Here is a 24,652-nt window from a genome sequence, read left to right as displayed (position 1 = left end):
CATACAGATACAGAGCATACAGATACAGAGCATACAGATACAGAGCATACAGATACAGAGCATACAGATACAGAGCATACAGATACAGAGCATACAGATACAGAGCATACAGATACAGAGCATACAGATACAGAGCATACAGATACAGAGCATACAGATATTGAGTGTAAAAATCTGTCAAGACAGCACGTGAGCTGCTGCTACAGCATCTCAAACAGCAAATGCATAGGCAACAGAAGGCAGGCAGTCACATGCGCCGAACACAAACGGTGTAGACCTTAAAAATCCTACAATGTGATTTTCTGGATTTTTTCCCCCTCATTTTGTCTGTCATAGTTGAAGTGTACCTATGATGAACATTACAGGCCTCTCTCCTCTTTTTAAGTGGGAGAACTTGCACAATTGGTGGCTGACTAAATACTTTTTTGCCCCACTGTACTTAATTGTTTGAAACCTGGAAGTTTTACTACACATTATGAGGCATGTCTTACCTTGCTTCAAAGTAGTCTAGCCAAAACCAGACCATATCTGTGGAGGCAATTATTTTATTTAAACTTTCTTTCATTGTCTAGTATCCAAAGGCACAATCCTTGTCATAGTAGCAACCCATGGTAATTGTTGCATATTAGACCTCTCCTCTTTAAAAATTCTAACGGATATTTGAATCTCTGTCGCTTGCATGTGGGGTGCGCTTTTGACAATGGCCTTCTCCCACTAGTTGCATTGTGGAACGAACTTTGTGCGCATTGTTGTGCTTATAATGTGAAGAAATAATAGTTGATCAACATTTTAAGCTAAACGTTCTATAGTGTTGCATCAGACTCATTGGGTCAACGTTTTTACATGTTTTATGTAGCTTAGGTTTACTGGTTGTATGAATTTGGGATCGCTCATCCCACAACTGTCCTGAATCTGTTTGGAATAGGCCATTTCTTTCTCGACATACTAACCAATAGAATAGGTCTACTATAGGGGGATAGTCTCGTGATTTTGCTGTTCGTTACTCATCTTGTTTTAGAGGTGGAAAAGGAAATGTGGACAGTTACTCTCACGTCTACAGAGTGCGCATCAATATTAGGACACCGCACATCGTTGCATCCTGGACTTCCATGTTCTGTTAATATGAATTACCATAATCTAATAATCTGAGGTCTGTCATTCTGAGCACCGTGGTTGGACGCCCTTATCAGGTTACGCACCCAATGCGTTTGGGTTCGGTGAACTTCTCAAAATGTCCGGTGAATTGAAGTGCTGCCGGTCAAAATGTCCCGTGCCACATTTTCCTAACAGAAACCCTGGGTTGAGGGAAACCAGCACAGTCACCCACTCAATGGGTTTTGTTATTTTTGACTGAGTAGGTATCGGGGATTAGTAATAGCGCTTCACACTGTCTGTTGTAACTAGGACAGAGAAGCTCTGTGTGTGTCTGACTGGAATTGGGATTATGTGTGTGTATTTGTTACGTGCACACTGTGTGTGTGTGTGGGTTGGTTCTTCTATCCTTGTGGGGACCTAAAATCCCCAAATGGATTTTAAAGGACAGTAAAAATAAGAAGAATTCTCCCTTGTGGGGACTTTTCCCACATCCCCATGAGGACAAAGAAAGCTCAGTGGTTAGGTTTATGGTGGCAGTTAGGGTGGTAACTGGTTAGGTTTAGGGTGGTAACTGGTTAGGTTTAGAAGTAAGGTTTAGGGCTATGGTTAGGTTTAGGGAAAACAGGATTTTGAATGGAAATTAATTGTAGGTCCCAACAAGGACAGAAAAACATAACGTGTGTGTGTGTGTGTGTGTGTTAGAGCTGGAAAGATGAACCAAAAATGATTGATACCGACCATACTGATCACCTACCGCAGGCTTTTTTCCCTGACATCGTTCATTACGACAAGTAGCCTATACTAGAGAAATGTGAAGTTTGAAAGGAAATACGCTAATATGGCTGATTGTTAACGGGATAAATGATGGCAACAACCATCAAACTAGTAGTAGTAGTTTAAAGGATAATACAAAATGAGTTACGGTGGAGCACATTAATGTCATAAACTTATCGCTCTATTTATCATACCAATTCAGGCAATTTATCATCCAGCTCTAGAGTGTGTGTGTATGTGTGTGTGTGTAGCGTCCTGCTGGCAGGGTTTTAGCGATTAGCATGCGTCTCACGGCAGCAGTCAGACACACCGACAGCCAGACTACAGAGGGACTAGGAATCTATCCGTATAACACTAGCTTGTAAGCATTTGTAACACACCTATGAGCATTCATAGAGTCTTCTCTACTCAACTACTACTAGACTCATTAATAAACACGTCATAGCCGACTTTAGCAACCAATAACACACACACTCTAAAATGTATTATAAAATGTCTCATAGTAAATGTTGCTGATGTAGCATTAGCAGCGTTAGCGGTTAGCCTAGCAGCAGGTGGGCTGGAGAGATGGGCAGGCCCTGGCGATTGGTATCTTATATATATTTGGCTCTTTATTTTTACTATTTTCTGATGCAGCACTCTATCACTCTCCTTCTTCATCAAATAGCCCTTACACAGCCTGGAGGTGTGTTGGGTAATTTTCCTGTTGATAAACAAATGATAGACCCCATTAAGCGCAAACCAGGTGGGATGGCGTATCGCTGCAAAATGCTGCGGTAGCCATGCTGGTTAAGTGTGCCTTGAATTATAAATAACTCGCATACAGTGTCACCAGCAAAGCACTCCCCCACCAACACACTTCCTCCTCCATGCTTCACGGTGGGAACCACACATGCGGGGAGATAATCCGTTCAACTACTCTGCGTCTCACAAAGACACAGAATTTGGAACCAAAAATCTCAAATTTAAACTCCAGCCCAAAGGACAGATTTCCACAGGTCTAATGTCCATTGCTCGTGTTCCTTGGCCCAAGCAAGTCTCTTCTTATTATTGGTGTCCTTTAGTAGTGGTTTCTTTGCAGCAATTCGACAATGGAGGCCTGACTCACGCAGTCTCCTCTGAACAGTTCATGTTGAGATGTGTCTGTTACTTGAACTAGCCTAGTGGTTAGAGTGTTGGACTAGTAACTGAAAGGTTGCAAGTTCAAATCCCCGAGCTGACAAGGTACAAATCTGTCCTTCTGCCCCTGAAAGGGCAGTTAACCCACTGTTCCTAGGCCATTCTTAACTGACTTGCCTAGTTAAATAAAGGTAAAATTTTAAAAAAATAAGATGGCTCTAATGAACTTATCCTCTGCAGCAGAGGTAACGCTGGGCCTTCCTTTCCTGTGGCAGTCCTCATGAGAGTCAGTTTCATCATAGCACTCGATGGTTTTTGCAATTGCACTTGACTGACCTTCATGTCTTAAAAGTAATGATGGACTGTCGTTTCTCTTTGCTTATTTGAGCTGTTCTTGCAATAATATGGAATATGCTATTTTACCAAATAGGGCTATCTTCTGTATACCACCCCTACCTTGTCACAACACAACTGATTGGCTCAAACGCAATAAGGAGAGAAATTCCATAAATAAGGTTATCAAAGCACACCTGTTAATTTAAATGCATTCCATGTGACTAGCTCATGAAGCTGGTTGAGAGAATGCCAAGAGTGTGCAAAGCTGTCATCATGGCAAAGGGTGACTACTTGGAAGAATCTCAAATATGAATTATATTTGGATTTGTTTAACACTTTTTTAGTTACTACATGATTCCATGCGTGTTCTTTCATAGTTGTGATGTCATCACTATTATTCTACAATGTAGAAAATAATCAAAAAATAAAGAAAAACCCTGGAGTGAGTAGGTGTCCAAACCTTTGACTGGTACTGTATGGAAAGACGGTGGCTGCTTCCTCTCTGCTTCGTATGGATCGCTGCAAGCCAATAAATGAACACAGAGACACCCCACACACACACACACAGCAGATAATGACAGCGGTGCTGATCAGTATGCAAGTACGCATGGCTGCACCCAGACTGGATTGTGACTGCTGTTAGCCCAGTGAGAGATGGAGAAATAGATGGAGAGAGAGACAGGTGGGAAAGATGGAAAGAGGGGAGAACGAGACGGGAGAGAAAGATAGAGAGCTAGAGAGAGAGGATAGAGAGTAAGGAGAATGAGATAGAGAGGATAGAGAGTAAGGAGAATGAGATAGAGAGAGAGGATAGAGAGTAAGGAGAATGAGATAGAGAGAGAGAGAGATGGAGGAGAGAGAGAGGGAGATGGAGGAGAGAGAGAGGGAGGGATACAGAAATACAGGGAGAAAGAAAGATAACCACAGAAAGACAAAGATATGGATGGGGGAGAGAGAGAGAGGCAGACAAAGAGGAGAAAGACAGAGAGATGGGAAACAGACAACGAGATGAAGAGTGAGAGACGGAGAAAGAACAGCAGCTTTTAGCACAGTCAGTCAGTATTGATCCGATCCGAGCTGATTCTCATTAGTTTTAACAGAGACACTGCTGAGCCCACCCACTATACTGCTCGTCTGAGTGTCCTTCTGCCGGTCTACAGTCTCTCTGTCTGTCTGTTGACCTGTCTGCTTCTACCGAGCCTGCCTGCCGACAGTGACTAATGTTGAGGTCCTTTCAAATCTGCTCTTACGCACCCAGTTCCCCTAAAATGATCCCGAAGCTTCTGAAAACTTAATGCCGAGTGAGTGCAGGTTCCTGTTCTGCCTGCTTGGCTTTCTGTCCCCCCCCCTGTCTGTACTCCCGTAACGCCACTCACGGATCCTGACCAGGTTAACCCACAGCCCCAATAAAAGTTGAGGTATCCCCAAATGCAGAATGACATCACTTCAATAAAACCATAATGATATTGTGTCATAATATGATGAAAAGTCTCCAATGTCATTCTGGGGGAAGTATCTTCCTCCGTGTCATCCTAAATCGTCTCGTCTGACGTTGGAACCATTATGATTATTATTCTATTTTTTTTTCAGAGCGCTTGGAGCGCTATGCACGACAAGTGCCTTATGGGTTATTGCTCCCGTTGAAGCAGCTGGTGTACGGGCTTGGTGTATTCTCGCCGTGGATATTTCAATCTATTCTACGACAAAAGAGACATTATGATACGCTCCGACAAGGGAGATTAGGCGCCAAACGAAGACGTCCGATCTGCCAGTCTCTCTTCCTCCCGTGGCATTTCGCTTCTCCATTTTGTGTGTCTGTGTGTAACGGCACAGCAGCTCGAGGCCCAGCAGCTCGAGGCCCAGCAGCTCGAGGCCCAGCAGCAGTGTCCATACTGTGTGTGTTTGTATGTGACTGGCTTCATGTCTCATCCTATTGTCTCGTCGGGTGTCATTGTCATGTTTCTCCATTTCCCAAATTCTTATCGCCCACGGCAACATGAGCCGGGGACCATTGCCTCCGCCTGCCAATGAAAACGACAATCTCTCTCCTTTCATCTCATGGCTTTTTCATTCCACACTTGCATTCCTTAATTCTCTCCCTCTCAATCTGTCTCATCCGATAGAGCCTCTGCTTCACTCCATCCAACTTCCTCCACCTCTCATCTCCATCCTGCCCTCTTTCCCTCCCTCTCCCTCCCAGCCTTTCCCCTAATCCCTCTCCCCAGCCCTCTATCCTCCTCCCCTGCCCTCTTTCCCTCCCTCCCTTTCCCCTGCTCTCTCCTCCCTCCCTGCCCCGTGCTCCCTCTCCCCGCTCTCTCCTTCCCATGCTCCCCCCCCCCCCCACCTCTCTCCTCTCCCATGCTGTCGCACTCCTCTCCCTGCTCTCTCATCTCCCCAACTTTCTCCACCCAGGTCTCCCGCTCCCCCCCAATTCCCCCCCCCCCCCCCCCGCTCCCCCCCCCGCTCTCTCATCTGCCCAACTCCCCCCCCATTTTCCCCGCTCTCTCCTTCCCCCCCCAACCCATTTTCCCCGCTCTCTCCTTCCCCCCCCCCCCACCCCATTCCCCCCCCATTTTCCCCGCTCTCTCCTTCCTCCCGATCACCCCCGCTCTCTCCCTCCTCCCGATCACCCCCGCTCTCTCCTTCCCACCCCATCTCCCCCACTCTCTCTCTGCCCCCCGCTCTCTCACACCCATCTCCCATGCTCTTCCTTCCCTGCTCTCCACCCTCTGCTCTCTCCCTCCCCCGCTCTCCGTCCTCTCCCCCCCTGCTCTCTCCGCCCCCTCCCCTGCTCCCCCGCTCGCCACACCCCCTCCTCTCCACCCCTTCCTCTCTTCCCCGCTCACTCTGCCCCCCCGCTCTCTCACACCTATCTCCCATGCTCTTCCTCCCCTGCTCTCCACCCTCCGTCCTCTCTCCCCCCCCTGCTCTCCACCCCTTCCTCTCTTCCCCGCTCACTCTGCCCTCTGCGCTCTCCTCCTTGCTCTTTCCACCCTCTCCCAACCCGCTGCTCTCTCCTCCCCCCGCTCACACTCTCCCTCCTCTCGGTGTCTGTGTGTATGAACTAGCTCTCAATCACATCAAACTGCCAGCGCATTCCTTTAAATGTCCTGGATGCTTCTATCAGTGTGTGTGTGTGTGTGTGTGTGGGGGGGGGGGGGGGGGGGGGGGGTATTGGTCAAAGTGGGTTTATAAGTAATATGTATTCATGTGCACTTTCCACAATATGAATGCATGACTGAGTGTGTGTGTGTTCTGGCTCATAGTTAATCTGAAGGCAGTGCAGAAGCACGTCCTCCACGGTGTGCGTTTCTATGGGTTTCTCCCTCCGCACAGCAAGTCTAACAAAAGGTCATGACAAACCTCGTTTCTCTTCCTGCGCTCGTCACAGACAGTCAGTAGAGAGACTGCGGTAGTCGAGAGAAAGAGAGGGGTCCCTGGAGGAGGAAGTTAGTCTGCACAGTACATGTGGCTGTACACTCCACTTCTGGAGAAAGACAGAGCCAATTCTAATCTCGGTGGGAAATTCTCATTTAAAAATGTCCCGACGTCAACACAACCGAACTTCCTAGACCTTAAAAACAACTGTGGGACTGTATCACAGTGACGGGTGGAATAGTGAAGACAAATTCCAAAAGATAGTTTGAGTGGATTATTCCTTTAACTTTACAAAATGTCAATTATATAGCAGCAGTGTGAGAACGATGCGAATACATTTAAAACAGACCCGTTCTGTTTTTTAATTCTTCCTAAAGAAGAGAAAACATCAAGTGAAAAGGCAGGGTCCATAGTCGAGCTGTGCTCTGTCCAAACTGCACCTCTGACAAGAGGCGAGAAACGCTTAAAAATGGCCGCTTCGAACTTCTTAGCCAAGCTGAAATGGGCTCGTTTTTGTCCCCCGCGACGAAAATCGGAGGGGGGGGGGGGGGGGGGACTATGGATCCGTCTCGGTCCGTTCATACGTACGCATGTTAGTACGTGCGTAAGTCACAGGAGATATCGCAGAGACAACTGGCCCCATTTTGACTAAACTTGGGTGAATGATGCGTCATGCCATAGAGATCTGGCATTTACAACATGACACTGATTGGCTGAAGGGGGACGCTACAGCAATCAACTGAAATTCCAAACTGAGCTTAAAATTGTTGCCACTAATTGGCACAAAAGAGGGGGGGGGGGGGGGGGGGGGGGGGGGGGGGGAACGGGACGACATGTTTACTGATGCCTTGTTTAACCTGAACACCTTTTACATACTTTGCTACTGAATTCCATTCCTCTCCACGGCTGTTTGACGATATTCTGTAGCCTTGCACTGCTTCACTCCTGGTTTCACACGTCACCTTGGTTGGACCGTGACGTGGCGAGAAGAAGTGGCAAAGCAGCTTCAGAACAGCCTACTTTGTCTTGTGCAGTGGCGGCGGCGGCAGCGAGAGGTGTTGTTATGCTGCCCGTGGTAATAACAACCTAGAGCCGCGGTGGCAACATCAGGTGTGTGACAGAGAGCAGGCAAAAATAAATAGGTGCTGCTTTCTGAGCTACTAGTCTACAGAGAGAGAAAGAACCTTCCCTCCCCCTTTCGCTTTCTCTGCGGGGAGATAGAAAAAGCAATACATCGGCCTCCCTCACACTCTACAACCCCCCCCCTCCCCCCAAATCGTTTCCGCCACCCTCCGTTGCCCCGCATTTGCTCAATCTGTTGGGCGCAGTCAGACGCCTGGCGACATGCGCCGACACCTGCAGTTAGAACACACAAACGGCAACACACGGGCTCTCTCCAACCACTGATACATCTTTTTTTATTTTTTATCAGGATGAAGTGCTGCAAAATATGTATTGCATTGTAGGTCCTTCACTCGTAGATGTCAACCCCGTGAATGACCAGACACGAGCAAGGTCATCTCTCACACACACACAGATAGGTTAAATAAAATAGCTGATTGAAGAATATAGTCTCTCCCCCGCTCTAGAAACGCACGCACACCCCTCTGTAAGTGTTGGGCAGGTCTCTCACTAAATAAAGTTAGAACTTTAGCAGCAGCAGCACAACAGCTAACCACAGGACCAGTCAAACGTTTGGACACCGACTCATTCCAGGTTATTATTTTTTTCTACATTGTAGAATAATAGTCAAGACATCAAAACTATGAAATAACACATGTGGAATCACGTAGTAACCAGAAAAAGTGATAAACAAATCAAAATATATTTTCTATTTGAGATCTTCAAAGTAGCCACCCTTTGCCTTTGACAGCTTTGCATTCTCTCAACCAGCTTCATGAGGTAGTCACCTGGAATGCATTTCAATTAACAGTGTGTCTTCTTGAAAGTTTCGTCAAGAACAGTCGCAAAAACAATCAAGCGCTATGATGAAACTGGCTCTCATGGGGACCGCCACAGGATAGGAAGACCCAGAGGTTACCTCTGCTGCAGAGGACAAGTTCATTAAAAAGTTACCAGCCTCAGAAATTGCAGCCCAAATAAATGCTTTGCAGAGTTCAAGTAACAGACACATCTCAACATCAACTGTTCAGAGGAGACTGTGTGAATCAGGCCTTCATGTTCGAATTGCTGCAAAGAAACCACTACTAAGGGACACCAATAAAAAGAAGAGACTTGCTTGGGCCAAGAAACACGAGCAATGGACATTAGACCTGTGGAAATCTGTTCTTTGGGCCGAGGAGTCCAAATTTGAGATTTTTACTTCCAATCGCTGTGTCCTTGTGAGAATGGGTGATCTACCATCCCATCTGGTTTGTGCTTAACGGGACTATCATTTGTTTTTCAACAGGACAATGACCCAACACACCTCCAGGCTGTATAAGGGCTATTTGATCAAGAAGGAGAGTGATGGAGTGCTGCATCAGATGACCTGGCCTCCACAATCACCTGACCACAAATCAATTGAGATGGTTTGGGATGAGTTGGACCGGCAGAGTTAAGGAAAAGCAGCCAACAAGTGCTCAGCATATGTGGGAACACCTTCAAGACTGTCGGAAAAGCATTCCAGGTGAAGCTGGTTGAGAGAATGCCAAGAGTGTGCAAAGCGGTCATCAAGGCAAAAAGGGTGGCTAATTTGAATAATCTCAAATCTGAAATATATTTTGATTTGTTGAAAAAAATATTGGTTTCAACATGATTCCATGCTCATTCAAGTTTTTATCTTTATATATATATATACAATTTTCTACATTGTAGAATAATAGTGAAGACGTCAACTATGAAGTAACACATGTGTTACATTTGTGTTACAGAGTGTTACTTCATAGTTGACGTCTTCACTATTATTCTACAATGTAGAAAATTGTATATATATATATATATATATATATATAGAGATAAAAACTTGAATGAGTAGGCGTGTCCAAACTTTTGACTAGTACTGTACGTCATAGAACTTATCGGACATCACAACTTTGCTAAGTGGCGCTCTCGTGCGTTAGTGCCCGGTTATCCAACCCAGCACCTTGCTCGCTCACCCCTAACCCCTTGTTCCTGGAGACACCATGTTACTTCATGTGTGGTACAGAGATAAGGGGAGGAGAGCGAGACAGAACGAGAAAGATTCTGGCCCTTCATTAAAGCGATTAGAGATTAATGTCCAAAGCACACGTCTAATCCTGTTTAGGGCTGCACTGTATGTGTGTGTGTGTGTGTGCGTTGTATATCATGCCGGCGAGGTAGTGTAACAACTCAGTTCCCTCAGACTGTGTCACAGTGCTTCTTCTTCAGAGTGTCACTACTACTTAGTGTGTCAGTATCCCACTGTGTCGAGGTCAACCCCTATCAGCATCATAACATAACAAACATAATACAAATGGAGGGGCCTTCCGAGCCGCGCAGCGGTCTAAGGCACTGTGTCGCAGCGCTAGAGGCGTCACAGCAGATCCGGGTTCGATCCCGGGCCGTGTCGCAGCCGACCCGGGAGCCCCGTGAGGAGGCACACAATTGGCCCAGCGTCGTCCAGGTTAGCGGATGGCTCCTAATGTTTTGTGCACTCTGTGTATTTCACAGCGTCCGTGGCCATAACAGGATGTCTATCCTCTTTCCACATACACACTGTAATACACACATCCCAGTGTTGGTCCTCTGCCAGATGCGAGGATAGGATTCCACAGCTATGAGATTGATGTCAGGGCCAATTAACTGTGTGAACACACACACACACACACAAGACTCTGGTGAGGACAAGAACAGAAGCGATCCACCACAAAACACCCTATATTGACAACCCAACATCTCAGGATTCAGCAGCATTACAATCCACATTCAACAAAGTCCCCCAGACAGTCTCCCATCACAATACTACTGTTCTCTAGAGGCAGACGACAGAGAGCAGAAATACGCTCCTATTCTCTATCCTAGGTGTGTACACTTGTTCACTACACCCCATAGATGTACCGAAACGCATTGAATTGGTGTCAGCCAGGACTAGGGAGTCCATTCATTTTACATCCATGGGGGGGGGGGGGGGGGGGGGGGGGGGGGGTGAACGAGTGCACGGGTCGAGAAGAAGTGTAGAGAGTGTGGGCACGCGAGAAGGGTGGAGAATGGGGTCCCTCCATCCCTCCCTCCTGCTCTACCTCACTCTGTCTGCCATCACTTCTCCTGGCAGCGGAGCACGAAGGGAAACTTCAGACCTCTCAGCCATTCAACTGAGCGGAAGAGTGAGCAGTGGCCCGATCCATGTGCCAGTCTTTCTTAAATCAGGCGAGTATGAGCGTGAGAGTGTGTGTGTGTGTGTGGAGAGGGCAGGTTAGGCAAGGACTGACTATGTGGTATAGCGTAGCAGTGTGACACCCCATTGTGGTACGGATTGATTAAAAGCACAAGAGAGCAGCACACAGCCTACAATCTGTGGGCTTCCTTCCTTCATTCATTCATAGCTAGTGTTTCTCATTGACAGCTCAGGTGTGGGCATTAAGGAGGTGCATATCACTGCGATAGACTAACGTCCTGTCCAGTGGGAGTACGTGTACATCAAGCTGCCTCAGGCTCCAGCCCCATGGGCCGTTCTGGCTCGGACAAGGGTACTGTATCACTCGTCATACACAGTGACAACCCAGACCCACTCAAGGCCCCAGCCCCGGCCAAGGCCGAAGCCACAACCAGGGAAAGAGTTCAGTATAGCTCAGCATTAGAACTTATTCAACCGTACGTTCCATTCCTCTAGGCTAGAGAGTCACAGGACTTGAGTTTGGTTCCTGCCCGGGCCTCAAGCTCCAACAACACAGTCAGAAGGAGCAGGAATCCCAACCATCCCCTTCTGTCAACTCTCAGGGTGTTTCCCAAATGGACCTCTATGACCTATATAGTGCACTACTTTTAGTCCAGGGCCCATACTGTCAACCATTTAACACGCCAACGTTCCACATTACTCCCGAGACTGACTCCAACTGACTAAAAAGCTTAGTAACGGGAATGTTTGATTATTTAAATGCCACATACAGCAGAATTATATTAGCAGCTATATTAAAATGGGAGGTAGTGATCAGATGATATGCATTGCAGATTGAAAATAATAATAATAATAATAATAATAATTATGAGTCTTACACAGCGCATTCAGAAAGTATTCAGGACCCTTTATTATACAATTTTTATTTTATTTTTTATATATAATCTTCAATCTACACACAATAACCCATAAATTACAAAGTGAAAACAGTTTTGAAATTGAGCTCAAGAGCATCCTGTTTCCATTGATCAGTCAACCTGTGGTAAATTCAATTGATTGGACATGATTTGGAAAGGCACAAACCTGTCTATACAAGGTCCCTCAGTTGACAGTGCATGTCAGAGCAAAACCCAAGCCGTGAGGTCGAAGGAATTGTCTGTCGAGCTCCAAGACAGTATTGTGTTGAGGCACAGACCTGGGTAATGGTACCCCAAAAAATGTCTGCAGCATTGAAGGTCCAAGAACACAATGGCCTCCATCATTAAAAAAAATGGAAGTAGTATGACCCTACTAAGACTCCTCCTAGAGCTGGCCGCCTGGCCAAAATGAGAAATAGGGGGAGAAGAGCCTTGGTCAGGGAGGTGACCAAGAACCCGATGGTCTCTGTGGATATGGGAGAAACTTCCAGAAGGACAACTATCTCTGCAGCACTCCATCAATCAGGCCTTTATGGTAGAATGGACAGAATGAAGCCACTCCTCAGTAAAAAGGCACGACAGCCCACTTGAATTTTGCAAAAGCCACCGAAAGGTCTCTCAGTACTCCGAGCATGGGCTGACCAACTGGCAAGTGTCTTCACTGACATTTTCAACCTCTCCCTGTCGGAGTCTGTAATACCAACATGTTTCAAACTGACCACCATAGTCCCTGTGCCCAAGAACACTAAGGTAACCTGCCTAAATGACTACCGACCTGTAGTACTCACGTCTGTAACCATGAAGTGCTTTGAAAGGCTGGTCAGAAACCCTAGACCCACTCCAATTTGCATACCGCACCAACAGCTCCAGACTTCCCTTTCCCACCTGGACAAAAGGAACACCTATGTGAGAATGCCATTCACCGACTACAGCTCGTCGTTCAACACCCTAGTGCCCTCAAAGCTCATCACTTAGCTAAGGACCCTGGGACTAAACACCTCCCTCTGCAACTGGATCCTGGACTTCCTGACGGGCCATCCCCAGGTGGTAAGGGTAGGTAACAACACATCCGCCACGCTGATCCTCATCACGGGGGCCCCTCAGGGGTGCGTGCTCAGTCCTCTCCTGTACTCCCTGTTCACACATGACTGCACAGACAGACACGACTCCAGCACCATCATTAAGTTTGCTGAAAACACAACAGTGGTAGGCCTGATCACCGAACAACGAGGAGACAGACTATAGCAAGTAGGTCAGAGACCTGACCGTGTGGTGCAAGGACAACAACCTCTTCTCCAACGTGATCAAGACAAAGGAGATGATTGTGGACTATAGGAAAAGGAGGACAGAGCACGCCCCCATTCTCATCGATGGGGATGTAGTGGAGCAGGTTGAGAGCTTCAAGTTCCTTGGTGTCCACATCAACAAACTAACATGGCCTAAGCACACCAAGACAGTCGTGAAGAGGGCACGACAAAACCTATTCCACCTCAGGAGACTGAAAAGATTTGGCATGGGTCCTCAGATCCTCAAAAGGTTCTACAGCGGCACCATCGAGAGCATCCTGACGGGTTGCATCACTGCCTGGGGGGGGGGCAATGCAAATAGTCTGGGTAGCCATTTGATTAGCTGTTCATGAGTCTTATGGCTTGGGGGTCGAAGCTGTTTAGAAACCTCTTGGACCTAGACTTGGCGCCGCGCCCCCCCCCCCCCCCCCCCCGCTGCTGCTACTCTTATTATCAATGCATAGCCACTTTAATAACTCTACCTACATGTACATAATTACCTCGAAACCAATGCCCCGCGCACATTGACTCTGTACCGGTACCCCCTGTTTATAGCCCCGCTATTGTTATTTACTGCTGCTCTTTAATTATTTGTTATTCTTCTCTCTTACTTTTCTTATTTTCTTAAAACTGCATTGTTGGTTAAGGGCTTGTAAGTAAGCACTTCACTTTAAGGTCTACACCTGTGCATTCAGGGCATGTGACAAATCAAATTTGATTTGAATGTCCTCGTGTGGCCCAGCCAGAGCCCAGACGAGAATCCTGCTTAACATCTCTGGAGAGACCTGGAAATTGTTGTTCAGCAACGCTCCCCATCCAGCCTGACAGTGCTTGAGAGGATCTGCGGAGAAGAATGGGAGAAACTCCCCAAATACAGGTGTGCCAAGCTTTGTAGCGTCATACCCAAGAAGACTCAAGGCTGTAATCGCTGCGAAAGGTGCTTCAACAAAGTACTGAGTAAAGGGTCTGAATACTGATGTAAATGTGATAGTTTCCAGGCGGGTTTTTATTTATATATATATATATATATATATATATATATATATATATATATATATATATATATATATATATATATATACACACACGTTTTCAAATATGAAGGAGAAAGAAAAACTGTTTTTGCTTTGTCATTATGAGGTATGTGTAGATTGATGAGAAAAAAATGGATTTAATCCATTTTAGAATAAGGCTGTAACATAAAATGTTGAAAAAAGTCAAGGGGTTTGAATAGATTCCCGAATGCACTTTAATAGAGCTTTTGAAGACACTTTTTAAATAACCCAAAGACAGGTAGTTGGCCTGCTGGTGTCACTGGGATTATTTAGCTTGGGATACATTTTTAAAAAGCTGTGAGAAAAAGACAGTTGGTGACAATGCTGCAGAAACATGGTAAATTGGAGGAAGTAGGTTACTGCATACTGACAGTTTCCCGCCCACAGAATAGTTAATGAAGGTAAAGTGTCCATAAGAACTGACCTTACAGAGGCACTCTCACTCTATGTAAACACACCAACAGCATTATGGGTAGACGGGAAGTAGAAGAGGTTACAGCTACAAACCTCTACAGGGAGGGTGTTCACGTGTCAGCTTCCTGCAACAACAACAATAATAAGACACCCTGGGCCTGTTCGAATCATACCCAGCCATCACAATGTCTTGAGACACAGGTGAGGGCTGGGTACGATGCTTCTAAAATAAATCCCTCCTCACCTCCTCCACTTCCTTCCTTGAAGTGATCACATCTGACACGACTGGACAGGCGAAACTCTGGGTTCTATAACACAGTCTAACAATCTACATGGTGTCAGATCAGTGATTGTCTCCAGGAAGGAAGGCTGTATTTCTCAGCGTTCTGGTTGGTTCTCGGTTTCTCTGCAGTGAAATGGAAGAAGGGATGATGGACCGTGGCTTCTGCTAAAAGCCCTGAAACTGTGCAGATCCAGCAAGGTGACATCACTAGGCACCCCCCCCCCCCCCCCCCAGAGACAGGACATCAAACTAACGGAGATCTGAGTCCAGGACACAGACAAGTTGTGCTCTAAAAATATCTCATCTACTTACTTACCCCAAACAAAGCACTTGACAAAAATACTAAAAAGCATCTGCCAAAACACACTCAAAGGCTTTAGTACTAAACCAGCCACGCTCTAAAGCTTTTTGAACAGGAGAAGCGTACAGTACTAAAGCCCATTATGATGCTTTTACCACCTTGTCTCATACGGTGGTATCTTTATTAATTGATTCTATGGTATGGTTATTATTTTAATAATGTCATTAATTTACTACGGGTGCTAGTAGCTCTATTTATTTAGGTGAGGGAGCACAAAGAAAAATGTAAATGACGTCAACTTTTCCTCAAAAGTGTGTGCCAACAGATGCAAAAGAAAACAGATCCTCCAAAATGCAACATCTGCCTGTGCTCACGCAGCCATTTTCCTTTTGACATGAGTCTATTTTTAACACCCTCAAAACTCCAAGTTTTAGGCTACCTCTTTTTTTATTTTTATGGGCCATCGCCACCGTCAAATCGTGAGGGATAGTTCTTCATGTTTTACCCGGTGAAAAGTCCCAGCTGCATGTCCACGCCGACCATTTGATTGATCAGTCAGTTTCGCGGGAATATTCGTTTCGATATGCGTTTAGAGGTCTTCTTGAAGGACTGTTCCGTGAGCGTATTTAGAGAAGACCGGGTTAAACAATTAGCCCTTCTTGTGTTGTGTTTCAATCAAAGCTCCGATCTTTGAAAATTCGGCTTCAGCTAACCATCCTAAAATCTCATTCGAAATTAGGTGTTTTTGGTGGAGCAGTAACGTTACACACCTACTATGCTATTATATTTCGGTTCAGCTAAATAACATGTAAATTAATCATTATATGATCTGGCAAGACATGGATAACTTTTTCTAAACAAGCACTATCTTCTGGGCCCGAGTAGCAGGCTGTTTAATTTGGGCACGCTTTTCATCCAAAATTCCGAACGCTGCCCGCTACCCTAGAGAGGTTAACTTCTCTAGGGTAGGGGTCAGCGTTGGGAATTTTGGATGAAAAGCATGCCCAAATTAAACTGCTTTGCTACTCAGCCATAAAAGCTAGAATGTGCATATAATTAGTAGATGTGGATAGAAAACACTCTGAAGTTTCGAAAACTGTTTGAACGATGTCTGTGAGTATAACAGAACTCATATGGTAGGCAAAAACCTGAGAAAAACAATACAACCAGGAAGTGGGAAATCTGAGGTCTGTAGTTTAATGCTTGGCCTATTGAAAAGTGTCTATGGTGTCATGTTGCACTTCCTAAGGCTTCCACTAGATGTCAACAGTCTTTAGAACGTTGTTTGACGCTTCTACTGTGAAGTAGGGCCGAATGAGGGGGGAATGAGTCAGAGGTCTGCCAGCAGCCACGAGCTCAGTCTCGCGCGTTCACGCGAGCGCGACCTGCGTTCCATTGCATTTCTGAAGACAAAGGAATTCTCTGGTTGGAACATTATTGAAGATTTATGTTAAAAACAACCTAAAGTGATTCTAAACATCGTTTGACATTGTTTCTACGGACTGTAATGGAACTTTTGTACTTTGTCTCCGCGTGCGTCATGAAGTTGGATTACTGGGCTGAACGCACTAACAACAAGGAGGAATTTGGACATAAATGATGGACATTACCAAACAAAACAAACATTTATTGTGGAATTGGGATTCCTGGGAGTGCATTCTGATGAAGATCATCAAAAGTAAGTGAATATTTATAATGCCATTTCTGACTTCTGTTGACTCCAACATGGTGGATATCTGTATGGCTTGATTTTGTTGTCTGAGCGCCGTACTCAGATTATTGCATGGTGTGCTTTTTACGTAAAGTTTTTTTTAAAATCTGACACAGCAGTTGCATTAAGGAGAAGTGGATCTAAAATTCCATGTATAATAGTTGTATCTTTTAGCAATGTTTATTATGAGTATTTCTGTAAATTGATGTGGCTCTCTGCAAAATCACCAGATGTTTTGGAACTACTGAACATAACACGCCAATGTAAACCCAGATTTTTTTATATATAAAAATTATAAATAAATATTTAAATATAAATACCGAACAAAACATACATGTATTGTGTAACATGAAGTCCTATGAGTGTCATCTGATGAAGATCATCAAAGGTTAGTGATTAATTTTATCTATATATCTGCTTTTTGTGACTCCTCTCGTTGGCTGGAAAAATGGCTGTGTTTTTCTGTGACTTGGCTCTGACCTAACATAATCTTTTTGGTTTGCTTTCGTCGTGAAGCCTTTTTGAAATCGGACACTGTGGCTGGATTTACAACGAGTGTATCGTTAAAATGGTGTAAAATACATGTACGTTTGAGGAATTTTAATTATGGGAGTTCTGTTGTTTTGAATTTGGCGCCCTGCAGTTTCACTGGCTGTTGACAGGTGGGACGCTACCGTCCTACGTACCCTAGAGAGGTTGAAGAAGTTGAACCAACTTGTGGTGATAAAGAACAGTTGAAGGATAGCTCTGCCATTCGGCCAATTCAGGAACGAACAAGAATAATTTGCAGTAGGACTAACCTAATAGGCCTACGACTATGTGGTATAGCTATGTGGCTACAGCCGAATGCACATGCATATAGCTTAATATCATTGAACTGTTCGTGATTAGCTTGAACACACAGTGACGATATACCCCATTACAGAATAAAACAAAACATAGAATTGATGTGCATAGATGAAAAAATGATATCAAATCAATTGCAGCGAACAAAACCATCACGGGGGCCACTATGGATTAGGTGTCCTGGGCAAAACGGCGTCGTCGTAACCAAGTGGTCACATATCGTTCTGGGTTCCACAGTGTACGAGGGCTCCGTGGAGTTTAGTGAACATCCTCAAGGACTAATTCAAACGTCCTGACCACTTTGGCCAATCAGAACTCGGACAGGCCTCCGCAGTGCACACGGGTAGCCTAATAGTTCTTCATCGTTCTTGCCACCGCCAGAGAGAAGAAACCACCATTTACCTCTAGGTTGCTATAAATATTTGGTTTGTCATTGAATTATTGCTGTAATTAAATATAATTTATCAGAAGCCATTTGACAGAAATAGTATCACAGCTCAGTGTATTCTCGAGGCAAATTGGAAAAAATGTGAGGGAGCACCGCTCCTCCGGCTTCACTATACCCATTGACTACAATACTTCTACAGGTGAATGTTGCATTAACATAGTACTGAAATACTGCTGAGCTATCTATCGCCATTTGGAAGGGGGGGTATACAGTGCATTTGGAAAGTATTCTGACGCCTCAACTTTTTCCACATTTTGTTACGTTACAGCCTTATTTAAAAAATCTATTCATTATTTTTCCCCCTACAATCTACACACAACAACCCATAATGACAAAGCAAAAACAGGTTAGTATACATTTTAGAAAATGGCCTCCCGAGTGGCGCAGTGGTCTAAGGCTGTGCTTACTAGAGATTCTGGGTTCGAGTCCAGGCTCTGTCGCAGCCGGCTGTGACCGGGAGACCCATGGGGCGGCGCACAATTGGCCCAGCGTCGTCCGGGTTCGGGGAGGGTTTGACCGGCAGAGATGTCCTTGTCCCATTGCGCACTTGCGACTCCTGTGACCGGCCGGGCGCAGTGCACGCTGACACAGTGGCCTGGTGTACTTTGTTTCCTCTGACACATTGGCGCGGCTGGTTTCATGGGTTAAGTGGGCATTGTGTCAAGAAGCAGTGCGGCTTGGTTGGGTTGCATTTCGGAGGATGCACGCCGTTCGACCTTTGCCTCTCGAGTCTGTACGGGAGTTGCAGCGATGAGACAATTGGATACCATGAAATTGGGGAGAAAGTGGCAAAAAAAATCTGGAAATATCACATTTACATAAGTACTCAGACCCTCTACTCAGTACTTTGTTGAAGCACCTCGGGCAGCGATTACAGCCTCGAGTCTTCTTGGGTATGACGCTACAAGCGAAGCAGATCCTCTCAAGCTCTGTCAGGTTGGATGGGGAGCATTGCTGAACAGCTATTTCCAGGTCTCTCCAGAGATGTTCGATCGGGTTCAAGTCCGGGCTCTGGCTGGCTCACTCAAGGACATTGAGATTTGTTCCGAAGCAACTCCTCCGCATTGACTTGGCTGTGACCTTAGGGTCATTGTGCTGTTGGAAGGTGGTCCAGTCTGAGGTCCTGAGCACTCTGGAGCAGGTTTTCATCAAGGAGCTCTCTGTACTTTGCTCTGTTCATCTTTGCCTCGATCCTGACTAGTCTCCCAGTCCCTGAAAAACATCCCCACAGCATGATGCTGCCACCACCATGCGTCCCCATAGGGATGGTGCCAGGTTTCCTCCAGACCTGACACTTGGCATTCAGGCCAAAGAGTTCTCGTGATCTGAGTCCTTTAGGTGCCTTTTGGCAAACTCCAAGCAGGCTGTCATGTTCCTTTTACTGAGAAATGGCTTCAGTCTGGCCAATCTATCATAAAAGCCTGATTTGCCAGAGTGCTGCAGAGACCGTTGTGCTTCTGGAAGGTTCTCCCATCTCCACAGAGAAACTCCATCGGGTTCTTGGTCACCTCCCTGACAAAGGCCCCTCTCCTCCGATTGCTCAGTTTGGCCGGGCGGCCAGCTCTAGGAGGAGTATTGGTGGTTCCAAACTTCTTCCATTTAATAATGATGGTTGCCACTGTGTTCCTGGGGAACTTCAATGCTGCAGAAATGTTTTGGTACCCTTACCAGATTTGTGCATCGTGTCTCAGAGATCTACAGGCAATTCCTTTGACCTCATGGCTTGATTTTTGCTCTGACATGCGCTGTCAACTATGGGGCCTTATATAGACAGGTGTGTGCCTTTCCAAATCATGTCCAATCAATTGAATTTACCACCGGTGGACTCCAATCAAGTTGTAGAAACCTCTCAAGGATGATCAATGGAAAAAGGATGCACCTGAGCTCAATTTCAAGTCTCATAGCAAAGGGTCTGAATACTTATGTAAATAAGGCATCTGTTTTTTATAGTTAATGCATTTGCTAAAATTTCTAAAAGCCTGTTTTCTCTGTCATTATAGGGTATTGTGTGTAGATTGATGAGGAAAAATGTAATCAATTTTAGAATAAGGCTGTAACGTAAAGCAAAATGTGGAAAAAGTCAAGGGGTCTGAATACTTTCCGAATGCATCGGAAATAAACTTCACATAAACACATACAGTATCATATAGCATATGAGCATACAGTATATTATAATATAACAGAGAAAGGGGAAAAGTGGAATAGAAAAATAGAAAAACTGGCACTGGCGCACACACACACACACACACACACACACGAGGGATCTTGAGAGCCTTTGTTCAGAATGACCATGGATGGATGTCAGGTGTGTGAGATTTCCTGGCTACTCTTCCTACTGCTCCATTACATTGGATTAATACACTCCCTTCCAGTTAAACCCCCCCACCCCAAAAAAATAAAAAATAAAACTTATATTACAGCAAATCTAACCTATCAATTGATATACTAATGATCTTAGAACGTTGCTAAAACCCTGGGCAACATTGGAATCCAAATCTAACGGTGGAGCCTTGAGCTATGGGGAAATACACCAAGACAGTCTGTTCTGTCGTGGAACGAACAACTGGTTTCTGTATGCCACCATCTGAATGGCCAGTGGTGCATTTGATATGACGGATCTCCCCCAAAATACCGCGACCGACCGAGAGATAAAATGCTCCATCGGAAACATAGGCACAGGATACTATCGTGAGGGGTACGTGTACAAGAACGATACAGAAGTTGATTCTGTATTATATTGTGGTAGACTAGCCTATAGGCTACGTGTCTGGGTTGACCAGATAGACAACAATAAAATGTTATTGCAAGTTGAGAATGTCTTATTATGCTATTTACCCAGTCACCTAAAAACAATGCAAACACAATGCAAACACTGCATTGTTATGTTAGAGAATTTAAGATCGTTTTGGTAGTAAACCCAAAGTATGACCCGTAAAACCCATAGTGGACGTCTTTAAATGGTCTGCAAACAAGTACTTATTTGTCTTAAACGAACAAAAAACAGACAAGAAGAACCAACGGATAGAACTAACGTTACTTCCCTTACTCGAAGGCTCTTACCTCGGCACACAGCTTGGTGAAGAGCGGTCCACTTCCCAGGTGGCGTATAGGTTCATGTGGACAGGGCGATTCGAGGTGATCGTGACCGGTTTGGAGGGTTGCAAGTGCGGGGAGGGGGCACCTCCAGTCCGCGGGAGCCCTCCTCGCTCCGACATCCTGGAGGTAGGTTAGCTTAAAAGGTTTCAAACGTAGGGGTATAATAGCCTTTCTTTCCCTTCTGCCTCTTCGTTGCAAAAACCTCGGTGTGCCTGTCTAGGCTACACGTTAAAATTTTCGTCTGTGCAATTAAAAGTGAATCCGTTTCTTCTATACAATTGAATAACTATTATTTTGGTCGTACTAAATTGTAACTTTACCGTGAATTTCCTTTCTTTCAGAGAGCACAACGAGCAAACCCTCTTTCTCGCTCTCAACTTGTCTCTAGCCTGGTGCAGGAAACAGAACATTTCTCCACCAAGGCAAATTGCACAATCAGAGAAGAGGCGAAGCGAGAGGTTCTACTCCCCCCCCCAAAGTCTGCCCACGAAAACAAGACCACGAAGTGAGGAATTTTTGTATGGAGGTCAATGAGTCTCGAATTTGGTCAACAACAAAAATAATTGCAAATGTTCTACGTGAGGCTTCTTTGACCGAATATATGGTTTGTTTTGGTTGGGTTGTTACAAATGCTCTGATATAAGTGGACCACGTGGCATTTCGGCCACTTTGAAAAAATACGACTTTTTATCAGAGTTGTGCCCTGTGGTCACACGCGTATCTGCCCTCTCATTGGCTAAAATGGTCACACCTGATCTCGCCTCCTGGCGCCTGTCTTCCATCCTTGAGGACGTGTATTTTCATTGTAACAGCAGTCACTCAACTATCTTGTCAATATAATGAAAATCTTGGTCACAATGCATGATCAACGTGCCTCTTCTCTTGTTAACCCTTTAACTGTTTCTAAAAAAATATGAAAACATGTTTGCACCATACATTCCTATTACTAACAACTAAAATAAGAACTTACAATAGTTTATTTTCAACTGGATGTTTATTTGGAAATAACAGAGCTCTACCAGGTAGTTGAGATATTAAAATAAACTCATACCAGCAATGGGGGTATAGTGCAGTCCCTCAAAAAATATTCCCATTTTGAAAATATATGACAAAGTGACGTTCTTTATTACTATCATAGGCATTATTTGTATTAGTTGACCAATCAAGTTCAAGTGAATATTTTTTTCCTATTCACTTCTAAATCCATTGTCAAAACTTGCTCTACAAGCCTGTTGAGAATGTGGTTGAAGGGTTAAAGAAGATGTATGCTTATTTTATTTTTTAATTATTTTACATGAGCGGGAGAGAGAGTGAGAGATGGGAAAATCATAAAAATAGTGTGACAACATGTGCCCCCTTAACATTCTGTTTTTTAAAGGTTAAAAGTTGGTTAATTAAGAAACTATTTCAGGTAAAGCATTATAATAAATGCTAGGCTACGCTGTTAGAGTTAAACAAACTAAATTGATTAATCAATGAGTCAATCAATGTGTATGGATTTGTACTCATAATGCACCTCATTCCGAGCTTATGCTTCGAAAAGTCATTTGGTGTGACTGATGATGAATTCCAGGAATTTCCCCAAAGTGACATGATTAGAGGTGATTATTTAATTTTGAGACTTTTAAATCCATCAGTCACTACATGGGGGGGGGGGGGGGGGGGGGGGGGGGCATGTTATTGTCGCTGTAACCCTACAGGGAATTAATCGGCCCAGGTCCGGTTACTAGCCTACCTGACTCTGACAGTATGCGGTCTGTGTTCGGTGTGACTCACCGTCTTCCACCATTTATCTCTCACCCTGAGTAAAGATAGCTTATTAGGATGCAGGGCTGGTTACAGTCAGCCGTTTCATCTAGCTCATGAGTAAAGATAGCTTATTAGGATGCAGAGCTGGTTACAGTCAGACGTTTGATTTAGCTCATGAGTAAAGATAGCTTAATTAGGATGCAGAGCTGGTTACAGTCAGACGTTTGATTTAGCTCATGAGTAAAGATAGTTTATTAGGATGCAGAGCTGGTTACAGTCAGACGTTTGATTTAGCATATGAGCTCACCTTCGTTGCGTCACACGACCTTGGGGAAATGTTTGACTGTGCACATGTTGACTACGGGTTGCTTTCCCTTTCATTTACAATTGGTTCTACTACTTTCGGTAGTCACAGCCTATAACCGAGTAACTGATTCTTCATGGTGATAGTAATAATTAGGCTTATCGTGGCCGGTTTCAATGTGATACGGGCACGTGAATAGGCTACTGCGGTTGGCTGTAGGCCCTATGCCAAAAGGAGAAGTGGTGCGCATTTTATAGTCTGGCTACTGTCTGGCTAGACTATGAATCACTTAGATGTTGTCATTTGATAATCACACACACGTCACATGGCCTGAATAAAACACAACCACCGACTGTTTCCTTGTTGAGATTAAATTGGCACATAGCCTACGCGTTCGTGCTTTGTTGCCATTTTAGAGCAACAGCAATGTGTAAACAGTAAGTGGTTGTATTTTCTTAAAACTGTATTAAAAAGTATGGATTTCAGCAAACAAAGAAAGGCATGAAACAACAGATGACAAACATAGGTACATGATACGGTTTAAGAATTTACATATTTGAAGTAGGCCTATCGACGCATAACGACTCGAAGGAGTCAGAGGTTCATTAAAAAAAACTCTCGTCTACACTCAATTCCGTGGAGGAGTTTAGTTACTTGGCTAGTGATAATCTATGCATACTAGTCATGAATTAGTCATAACCGGTATTCACATAGCATGTTTCATCTTCCTGGAGGCAACAGTTTATTGAAACAAACACCCTGCGCCCATAGCTGCGGGAAAATAGTTTGGGAGTGCTGCGATTTTATTGCTGACTGGGGGAAATAAATTGCAAATGCAACCTATTTCTATGTGGAAGCTGAAATGGTCTATTAATTCATTTTCCATTTTAGTAAACACTCTTATCCAGAACAACTTACAGTAGTGAGTGCATACATTTTTATACTTGTCCCCCGTGGGAATCAAACCCCCTAGCATTGCAAGCACCATGTTTCACCAGATGAGCCACATCATCACATACCACTTGATGTCTCAATGTACACAATTACTGCATTGTGCATTGTTTTTCTTCACGGTGATGGAAAGTCTACAGGTACAAACCTAGATGACCAGCCTATATACAGTAACGTACATTTACATTAAGTGGTTTGTAAGGATGGTAAATTAACACTGCACAAAAAAAGTTGTTTTCCATGTTATTTGATCAAGAAAAATGTTACATTTGATGTGGATGTTTTGTGTTTT

At 44.7% G+C, this 24,652-nt stretch overlaps 1 protein-coding gene and 1 long non-coding RNA gene across 3 annotated transcripts in view; one reads left to right on the top strand and one right to left on the bottom strand.

Moving 5' to 3' along the window:
* Positions 1 to 21,804, bottom strand: part of LOC110500427 (phosphofurin acidic cluster sorting protein 1) — a 52,905-nt gene extending 31,101 nt beyond the window's left edge. For both annotated transcript variants that reach the window (XM_036957838.2, XM_036957839.2), the window contains exon 1: positions 21,321 to 21,804. In XM_036957838.2, the coding sequence (XP_036813733.1) occupies positions 21,321 to 21,475 (155 nt within the window). In that variant the 5' untranslated portion in view covers positions 21,476 to 21,804. The remainder of the gene's footprint in view (positions 1 to 21,320) is intronic.
* Positions 21,313 to 22,844, top strand: LOC149973074 (uncharacterized). The gene is made up of 2 exons (XR_016490292.1): positions 21,313 to 21,482; positions 21,698 to 22,844. It is a non-coding gene; the product is annotated as an uncharacterized LOC149973074 (long non-coding RNA).
* The last annotated feature ends 1,808 nt before the right edge of the window (positions 22,845 to 24,652 follow it).

The sequence above is a fragment of the Oncorhynchus mykiss genome, chromosome 21, assembly GCF_057628025.1.
Source record: "Oncorhynchus mykiss isolate SJ-2025 chromosome 21, ASM5762802v1, whole genome shotgun sequence".
In the NCBI taxonomy this organism is placed as follows: Eukaryota; Metazoa; Chordata; class Actinopteri; order Salmoniformes; family Salmonidae; genus Oncorhynchus; species Oncorhynchus mykiss.
Note: the sequence above shows the minus strand (reverse complement) of the source record. Positions and strands in the feature narration are given on the sequence as shown.